Source organism: Limulus polyphemus, unplaced genomic scaffold, assembly GCF_000517525.1.
Source record: "Limulus polyphemus unplaced genomic scaffold, Limulus_polyphemus-2.1.2 Scaffold2141, whole genome shotgun sequence".
NCBI lineage: Eukaryota > Metazoa > Arthropoda > Merostomata > Xiphosura > Limulidae > Limulus > Limulus polyphemus.
The window spans coordinates 39,382-50,074 of record NW_013667751.1 but is presented as its reverse complement, the minus strand read 5'-3'; the positions used below and the strand labels follow the sequence as shown (position 1 = coordinate 50,074).

At 34.9% G+C, this 10,693-nt stretch overlaps 1 protein-coding gene across 1 annotated transcript in view; it reads right to left on the bottom strand.

Moving 5' to 3' along the window:
• Positions 1-8,394, bottom strand: part of LOC111087424 — a 49,903-nt gene extending 41,509 nt beyond the window's left edge. Inside the window, exons 1-3 of the mRNA XM_022394020.1 lie at positions 8,390-8,394; positions 7,568-7,631; positions 3,658-3,741 (exon numbers count right to left, since the gene is read on the bottom strand). Of these exons, the coding sequence (XP_022249728.1) occupies positions 3,658-3,741; positions 7,568-7,631; positions 8,390-8,394 (153 nt within the window). The remainder of the gene's footprint in view (positions 1-3,657; positions 3,742-7,567; positions 7,632-8,389) is intronic.
• Positions 8,395-10,693: the final 2,299 nt, after the last annotated feature.

The window sequence follows — 10,693 nt, the reverse complement described above, 5'->3', positions numbered from 1 at the left end:
TTGACCCCACCCGCCATGGAGTCCTAGAGGGGATGCACTACAATGTCAAACAAGGACACTATACACAAACACCAGTATCAGACACAGTGTCCACAACACCCGTTGAGAATGCCCAACATTGGTACTCAATTGACCCTAGCCCCAGTGGACCAGCCGATTGACCCTAGGAGGCTACCCCAAGGCCACCTGTCTACAGGAATTCAAGGCCAAAGTGGTGTGCTGCAGTGCCCCAGACACCACTCAACCACCAGGATCCTCTCCTCCCCTTCACGGGTCGCCACACATGGCAAACACGTGGGTGGATGTTCAGATCACAGAGAAAGTAACTGAAAATACAGAAACTTCCCTGAGAGGTCCCCTCACCACGTACAGGAATCCACGTCAAGGGGCCCATGTGGCAGATCACATCCCATCCGGATGGGATTGCACAGAAGCCAGAGCGCGACGCCACCCTCTGGGTCCACCCCCACGGAAATGGGTCACCTCTAGAAATATATAGCAGCCTCACCCTCAGGACAGAACTGCACGGAAGGTGGGTGCAACATCAACCTCTGGGACCCACTGCACAGAGGTGGAGTATATTTATTGAGAGACGTGCAACATCATCCCCTGGGTCCAATTGCATGAAAGTGGATTGTATCTAGAAAATATAAACAACCTCACCCTTCAGATAGAATCACACAGAAACTGGGTGGAACATCAACTTCAAGGACAAATCACATGGAAGTGGAGCACATGATTGGAGTATCACACACCATCTAAACCAATAGAACGTCACCTCCCTACTCTCTACTGAATGGAAGCAAATCCAGTGGCTCAGAACTGGAAAGTGGCAAGGACTCCCATACTTCACAAGAAGAACAAGGGGGGATAAAACATGGTAAAGAGTCCAGAGGAACACCAACACCAGAGACAGTGCAACTGGTGACCACAAAAACTCTATATTGAAAAGCAAACTGCCCTGATTAATTCAACTGAAGGGATGGCAGGGGATGAGCAACTATCCTCTTCTGTTTTACCTATGTAAGTCCATGGGTTAGTATGGTCTGGAATGGTCATATTGATGAAGCAAATATATCGCAAAAAAAAACCTACTGGCGATTTTGTGGAACACCCCATTTCAACAATGTGTGTTATTGGCCAAGGATCCAAATCCTAAATGGGATATACCCCTGGATAGAAAAATATATATAGAAAAGATAACTTACCCAATCACAGCCAAAATGAAGTTTGAAGGATGGCAAAAGGCAATATCCTGACAAAGAAGAAACAGCTACCCAATACAGATAGTGGGAGATGAATGTATGAAGAGTAGGCCATATGCCACAATGGATGAAGGAGGGTACACTCCCAGAAAAAAGGGAAGGTATTCCAATCTTAAGAGAAAACACCTGGAACAGAATTTGGGAAGAAAAAAAAGGGAAGAACATACCAACCAAATCAGCTGATGATCCCAAATCATAAGAGTAGAAGAAGAATAGTCTGACTGAGAAAATCCACTGTCAGGGTCTGATGATGAAGAACTGGAGGCAAAAAAAAAAAGAAAAGGAAACTTGGTGTTGGAGTAAAGTGGCAAAAACATCCAGATGAGAAGTACTCCACTGATTGCATAGCTACTTGAAAACCTGAGGGTCAAGAAACCATTCCACAGGATAAAGTTGGTCGGATCTTGACAAAAGATCCACAATAGGGTGAAAAGTACCCAGAATATGACACACAAGGAGATTTATTCACAGCATATGGGCCCAAGAAAAGAGGTCGAATATTTGACCACAAAGGGAACAGTAAGGGGTGCCCCCAGAGTGATTGAAATAGGCCACGATGGTACAATTTTCGGAATGGAGCATGACATGTTGGTACTGTAACAGCAGAAGAAATGGTAAAACATTATGATGTGAAACCATTGCCCAGAAGTTTCTAGCTGATGGGCCAACACTCCCCAACCTTGGATAGAAGCATCTGTGATTCAAGGCAAATCTGGACAAAGTGGAGGAAGCAGTACTCCATTGTGCTGTCCTTGTTCAACCACCAATGCCGATAGTCTGTTAGGGAAGGAGGAAGGGTAACTGAGGAGTCCAAGGGATCCCAAGCAAGATTCCACATGCCGTGCAGAGACCTATGAAGATAACACATATGTACCCAACCCAAAGTAATAAGGGCTTCTATAGATGTACAAGTCCCCAAAAGTAACAGAACCTTTTGTACAGAAACCAAGGAAGCAGTAAATGCATGGAGAACTGAAACCACTAGTGAACAGAGAAGAATTGGAGAAGGATAGGCCCAAATAAGGGAGGGGGGTGTTGAAAAATACACCCAAATGGATAAGACAGTAGGTAGGCAAAAGGAAACTTCACTAAGTGTAGAATCCAACCAACACAAGCTGTACTGTAATCAGCAGATGTGAGGTAAGAAGACTTCAATTCAGAATGAGCTGACAGAAGCCAATCATCCATGAAATGGTGTAAACACAACTCTAGACTATGCAGAAGTTTGGCAAAAACTATGAACACCCAATAAAATACATATGATGCTGAAGCAAGCCTGAAAGACCAGGCACAAAACTTGTAAGGGACAGAAGGTTCCAGTACGAGAAAACAGTTAAGAGAGAGATCGTGGTATCTGAATGAGAAAAGGAGTAACCAAAGACTAAAGGGTCAAATATGGACTAACACCTGCCCTCAACTGAGAAACAAAATGCTTAGCATGTCAGGGGAAGGAGGAAAAACAAGGGACCCTAATGACAGGTGTTATGTAAAAAAATATAAGGAACGGTATCATATGAAAATGGAACACACCTGAAAAAGCATATCTAAAACAGGTAGAGTAAGGCTAGTAGATCTTCAAGGAGATACACGAGAAGGCATGGCATAGTTAGGAAGAGGGGGAAAAAAAATCCCATCAAAATCCTCCTTGTCATAAACAGGTTCAAATAATGGAGGAGGAACCCAAACAGTAAGGACAATATCACTAAAATACAGGTTTATATCCTGTGCTTAGTAATATTAAAATATCATGAAGCACTGGATATAAACTTGTTGTTCAGTGTTCACTTACTCGTTTCCACCTGACTATGTAGGCAGTCTACAGTGTTTGTAAATTAACCCTTTTTTGGTAGATATCACAGTATTAAGTATAAAATATCATGAAGCACTGGATATAAACTTGTTGTTCAGTGTTCACTTACTCGTTTCCACCTGACTATGTAGGCAGTCTACAGTGTTTGTAAATTAACCCTTTTTTGGTAGATATCACAGTATTAAGTATATTATACTTAATACTAAATAACAATAAATGTTTGTTGTCAGTTCCCTACTTTGAGAAGTATATTCTAAATAAAAAGGTTAGTATCACAACATCAAGATTTTTCTTTGAAGTGATAGAATAAAAAAATTAAAGGCTTAAAAATCTGAAATAAGGACTGTGCATTTTTAATTGGAAGGGGAATGCAGCTATAGCTCAAAAATACAGTAGGGGAAACTAGCATGTAAACTTAATTGGAAAGTGTAGCTCTAGGTGGGACAGAGTTCAAATGAGTAGATTATTGTAATAATATTACAATCAAATACAACATTTGGATGCACACACACACACACATACAATAATGGGAAAAGTACAAAAGTCTTACTTAGAATTATTTTAAAACATATAACTACTCACAGTATCCAAAAGGAAAAGAGCTTCTTCAGGATACAGTAATGTCTGGTTCCCCATCTGATGCCCCATGTGTTGTAGCAATTTACCCTAACAGAAACAAACAGGCAGAATAAAATATACCCTACAGTGAAAGTAACAAAACAGAGGCACATACGTGTACTGACCAAGTGACAATCACATAACTTCTATTAATCATCTAACCAGTTATAGTAGTGTATGTAGCTTCACTTCAGATACTTGTATGTTTTATAAACTTCAGGTAAGTTGAAAATGTAACAAATTACTTACTCATTATAAAAGTATTATCAGGAGTATTCTAAACTTACCCCGGATGAAGAAAGATCTACCTTTGAAAAGGTTATAGGGTTTTTGTCTAAAAGTATTATAATGGTTGAATTAATATTTTAGGTATATTTCTATAAAGAGTAAACATAAAATCAAATATTTTCCTATCGTGTTTCATAGTTAAGAGTAACAATGACAGTTGATATAAATAAAATTAATGATATTAGTATCTAAATCATGTAAAAGATTTGTTAATTCAGAAACATCAGTACAAATACATTAATTTAATTGGTGACCATCTGTTAGCCACTGTATGGTTGGTGTGTATGTTTATAGTTCGGCACAAAGCTACACAGGGAGTTATCTGTGCTGTGTCCTCCATGGGCACTGACACCCAATCTCTAAAGTTATAAGCCCATAGACTTACCATTGAACTACTAGGGAAGGGTATAAACAAGCAAGGTGTAAGATACCAGTAATGAGTGAGAATTTTCAGAAAGAAATTCTTACTCACATTTGTAATCCGTTTATATTTAGTTTGATCTAAAGAAGCCTGTTGTTTAGCAATATTTTTATCTTATAAACTGGAACTTTTTTAACTGGAATTTTTTTTAACATTGTTATATTTAACTTTGTGTGTCAATGTAATTTATTTTGTATTGTTTATCATGGATAAATTAAAATTTACTTCAATAAATGTTCAATAAATAATGAAGAATACTTGAGTTATCTGTTTAACACTGAAGCAAGATATAAGATGTGCTGTCATAAAAATCACACTTCAGGTGTTTACACATTTGTTATAAAGTAAATACTGGTAGCATATTCTTCAAACAACTTAAATTTTTACATATTTAGATTGAAAATATATATGAGAGCAGTACATGCATAAAAATAGGCATATACATATATTTTGAACTTTTCAACAAACTGACCACATTTGAATATATATATCTAATACATGATTAATACTATATTATGTATTACTGTAACATGTTTAGAAAACATGTTACATGGTGAAAAAATTCCGTATGATTTCATGCTTTTAAACACTGAAGTAAGTTTCACAACCATGCATCAAGCCCACTGAAGAGTAATCACCTTTTATAAAAATGATGTATCATGTGCCATGCTGCCCTTAGAAATGCTTTTTATATCTTTGCTTGTACTCAGTTTAATGGTCATGATTACACACTACTGGTCAAAACCACAATTCTCATTGTAGCAAGCTTCTGTAAGATAAAGTTAATCTTTCAACAAGTCTTGTAAATATTGGTTTCATGGGTCTACATTTTTAAAGGAACAAAAAGTCCATTACAGCCACATTATGGGCGTTGACAGACAGATAATTGTTCAGACTGTGATTCCAACTTTCTCATCGATATTTCTGAAGAACACGACTGTTGATTTCAAGAAATCTCTGATAACTTTAAATCTTTACTTATGATATCATTAATCCAGGACATATTGCTTCATATCAACAGTTATTTAGGTCAAAAGGTATCTAACCAAATCTTCACTCTTTGAACAAGGGTGTTGCTTTGAATTGCTCAGGGAATTCATTCAGAACTCGCTACTCTGCTCAATGCTCTGCTGTGTAAGTCTTTCAACTACCTCAAAATGTTCCTTCTTTTGGTTCTTCATCTTTTAACACACACTTTTACAAAAACGTTTTTCTTTAGAAAGGGTTGTGATGTGTCCACCAGCTCAATATCTTTTCCTGATGGTATTTCATCATTGAACAGCTGTGAATTCACTATTTAACAAACATATGGGTGCTGAATATGTCACCTGAGGGTGTCATGGCGTCCTACAGCAAATTATTCTTATAAAATGTGACTAACTTTTTGTGTGTTGAAAAAAACAAACTTCATTTATTAGCCAACCTTCAGAGCAAGCCACATTCAATCATCCATAGGCCTACCTCATAAATATCTGAAGCAGCATGTAATACACACACACACACACACACACATATATATATATATATATATAGTGCCATAATGGTCTCAAATAAGATCTTCTACGTCCTTCACACTATATAGTGTGATCTTCAAATCCTACCATACTTCATTTGTTTCACTATAATATTATTTTATTACGCTTTATAAAGTGAAATACAATACTACGTTGCACTCTGTTAACCCTATCCAGACCTGCAAATATTTCCACACCCACATATTAATTTTCAAAATTTAAGTTTTTCTTCTGTGAAAGGAAAGAAACTATGTGGCACCCTTCAGGTTTGGAAAGGGTTAATGATTTAACTTTACTAACTCAAATACTTAACATACTAAAATGGTTAACAAGACAAAAAAGATTAACATGGAGGCAAGAAGCTTAGGATATCAGAATGGTGATGACATCAGTATATTATCAGTGAAAAAGAGTTAAAATTTTAGGAAATTAGAATGGTTATGAGATCAGTATGTTATCCGTGAAAAGGGTTAGAAGTTTAGGATATTAGAATGGTTATGAGATCAGTATGTTATCCGTGAAAAGGGTTAGAAGTTTAGGATATTAGAATGGTTATGAGATCAGTATGTTATCCGTGAAAAGGGTTAGAAGCTTAGGATATTAGAATGGTGATGAGATCAGTATGTTATCAGAGAAAAGGGTTAGAAGCTTAGGATATTAGAATGGTGATGAGATCAGTATGTTATCAGTGAAAAGGGTCAGAAGTTTAGGAAATTAGAATGGTGATCAGATCAGTATTTTATCAGTGAAAATTATTCTATATATTCTGTTGGCAAATTAAACACAATTCCAACTCAATTTAGATGTTAAGTCTCTCTAAAAGTCTTGGCCAATAAATAAATTGTTAGCCACAAAAACACACTTAGCTCAACAACTAGAAAATCTAGTTATTTCTAAGAACTTAATAAGAATGAAAGCAAAACAGAATATAATATGTGAATTGCATCTCACCTACCATATCCAGCAGTACAAAAAAGGCCATTTGCCCACTACCAGAGTTCATCAGGCTGACTGGGATACAACAGGCACTGTAGTGGTCTAGGTGCTATTTATATTAACAACTTCCATGAACAATGACTATTATGGTGTAAATTTGATTAAGTAAATTAACTATAATTATTATCAAGTTAGAATGTTATGATCAACAACAATATTCTTTATTTAACATCAACTGTACATTGTTTTACTGACAGCAGGTTAGTTTGCAGTGGCTCAATATTCTAAGAACATTTTAGTGAATATGTTACAATAAGTCAACCACACTACATCTGCCACATCCTGTGCCAACAAGGCCTTTCACCCAACACCAGGTCTCATCAGGCTGGTTGGGATACCATAGAGACAAGTGCAATAATAATACTTGCATTTACTTCCAAGCATAGTTCAACATAGGAACCACGAGTTACGTGCAAAAGATGCAATCTGCACCCAAACTTCAGCCAAGCGGTTTGTACCATTGCAAGAATAACCTTTGTAAAGACTTCTTAGATATGTTGACGTAGTTTGTCCTTATTTGGAAACTTACTAAAGTAAAGCATGTCCTTTATGAAGTTACATAAAAAAAAATCCATAGAACATAGGGGCCAGCTAATCAGGTTTCTCCTCCCAGTACACTGAATGGGAAAGTGAATCATGTAGAAAAGAAACTTACTTTCTGCTTTGTCAAGACAGCCTTCTGAAGCTCTGGATCCCACTCAGCTCTTGAGAGGTCACCCCTGAAAACAGAATTATTACCTTATTTGTGTTGAAACAACTCAGATTTCTGTCCTAGAAGAAGAGGTTCCATAATAATGTCTCATCTGTGTTTGATCAGTGTCAAAAATAAGACATCTCAAACTTCATCTTGAAGGTTTCTATTTATAAATTTTACAGAACGGATTAATTTTTAATTAATAAAAGAAAAATAAGACTACATGTACTATGTCCATGTCAATGTAATTTCCTAAAATTGCATGTTTAAATCATCCCAATAAAAACATTAACAATTAAAAGTTTAAAAGTTCTCAAACATCATTCCAACATCGGTAATGCAGATGGTTGTGATTCTATGCAAGATATACTGAAAGGATGTTTAAATTAAACTTGATGTGTTTCTATATTGATGAAATTAAACCAACTTTATACATGTTATAATTATACAAAAAACTTGTCATTTAATATAAATCTAATATTTTTCCAATTAAAAAAATTTAAAAACCTCAGCTTTGTTAACTTCGTGTTGTTCCAGAAAAGAATATTAATGTCAAAATTCAATACCTTATGTTAAATGAAGAACCTGAACCTCTATTTCTGTCATTAGAATTAAATTCTGTTTTCTATTTCTTGATATCACAAAATTGACAAGACCAAGGTGTAAATATTAGTGAATGAACTATTCTAGTCATGTCTTATTTAAATAAAAGTTTGAGTTTTTAAAACATTTCTTGCCAAATTTTGTTATAGAAGATATTTAAAATTTCAATTTATCACTGACCTCATTTCTTAAAAAGTTCAATAACCCAACAATATGATTATTAAGATCAATATTACATTATATTCTAAGGTTTAAGTCCATAAAATATTAATGTTAAAAAATTTTAAATGAAAAACTGATGTTTCAATACAAAAACCTAAGCACATACTTCAAAAATTACTTGATACTGGAAGTTTACTAACTTACTCTTATAATTCCTTTATATCTTAGGAAGTCTAAAATAAAAGACAGATATTTATTGATATTTCTATCACCCTACATTAGATTTGAAAAATTAAAAACTCCTTAATACTTCTTTGTACAGTTAGACAACTAGTGAAAAAATCAATTTAAAATGATAAAATTCAGGTTTCAATACCTGCAGTGGGCAGAGTAAAGATGGCACAATATGAAGCTTTGAGTCTAACAACAAGTATTTTGATTACTGGGAGAGTTAAAATAACTGAAAATAGTAATATTTGAGAACCACAACTCTGTTCAGATTATTATTGTTAAGAGTTGTAACACTTAACTGATTAAGTTGAATAAACTTGAATTAATACAAAATTATAATAATGAAAAACGTATTGCAATGTTTTGATTACTGGATAGTTAAAAAAATTGAAAAAGAGCCTAGAATATTTGGAACCATTATCAAACAGTTCACAAGGATGGCAACCAACTGAAGCATAAAGAACTCCTTGTGTGATAAAATACCTTGAAAAGATAACAGTTGAAGAACCATCAACATTATTGCATTTTTTTAAATATTTTGTTCAAAATAGAAGCTTTTAATTTCAAAAAGTTCCAAGATTTTTCCAAAACAGCTGTTTCTTCAACAATAACAGATTTAAAGGAAAGATTCTTTCACCTTAATAAAAAGAATTACCAAACTACTAATTATTTTATTCACCAACAGTAAAAAAATAGAAAATTTTTTTAGAACTTCCTAACTCTACGAAAACAATTTGCAAGTTCTTGCCAGTAAAAAGGGAAAACATTTCTTTTAAGATACATTATGATGTTTAATTCAAATACTTATTACATAATAAAAAATTTTAATAATTAAAAGTAGGGATGCACGGGTAGTAAAAATCCGGGTCACTAAACTTCGGTAGGGGCCAAGTGTCAACCGGGACTGGGTTCTCTCCCTTTCCCCCTCTAAATAAACAACATACACAGAAATTAGAAACAAAAACAAAATTGACGTTTATTACATTTAACGAAATAGTCACTGACAGAACTTTCAACTTCTCAAACCCTAACTTCTACTGTTCTGAAAACCCCCACCTTCCCCAGAAATCCACTTCTCAAGCCATACCTGTTCTTAACCCCCTATTGTTCTCCGAATCTCCAACTTTCAACACATGGTCAGTCTTTGTTGTTCAGAACACTAAATCAATTATTGACTGAAACTTTCAGTACCGCGTAAGTTGCCACAAAGATTAGCGCTTAGATGCCATTTTCAGTTACCCGGATTTAGGTGTTTTTAACTTCGACACTCAGCCGATGCCTAGTATTACCAGGTAGTCAAATACCTGCCCGGGTACCCATGCATCCCTACTTAAAAGTATGATACTCATTATGTTTGAGGATGAGGTAACTAAATATTGAAAAAATATGGCAGGTGTAAGTAACACAATGTGATATATATGTACAACACAAAATTCCAGAAAAATAAACAATGAACTGTGATATTAATAATCTTTAAGAAAGAGCTTCATCTAAGTTACTTAACTTTTTCAACAGAAGTGCATTACATTCAGAGATGGGAAAGTTTTCAGAAAAGTGTGTTTTTATGGTAATTGGATTGTTTCTGTTTTTTCTGATGTTGTTGTTTCTATGTGAAATATTACTGGTGAATACATAAATCGGAGTAAAATCGGGTGTTGTTTTAAGAGTTACCAGGCAAATAGTGTTACGACAGCAGAAGTCATGTGACGCTAGTAACACGTGATGAGATTCTGGCAACTCTAGTCTATTCCAGGCGCCCTCTTTTTTAGTATATAAGCCCGGCAAATAAAGCAAAACTGCATAGATAGAGAGATTGAAGATAGAGATAATCGAGTCAAGCCATATGTAAAGTGTGTGAATCCCTGTGAATTATAGTGTGTTTTTATAAAAGTAGTTAAGTTAAAATGACTGTGGGAATTCTGTGTATTATAAAGCTGAATCAAGAAAGAATAAACTAGTTTTAGTTAAGAAAGAACTTGTATCGCTGAAGTTCCTCGGAAAGAATTTATACTGGAAATTAACAAATGAGCAAATATGCAACAATAGTATATGTATTTCACAAAACTACTGTAAAATTTTAGATACTTTGGG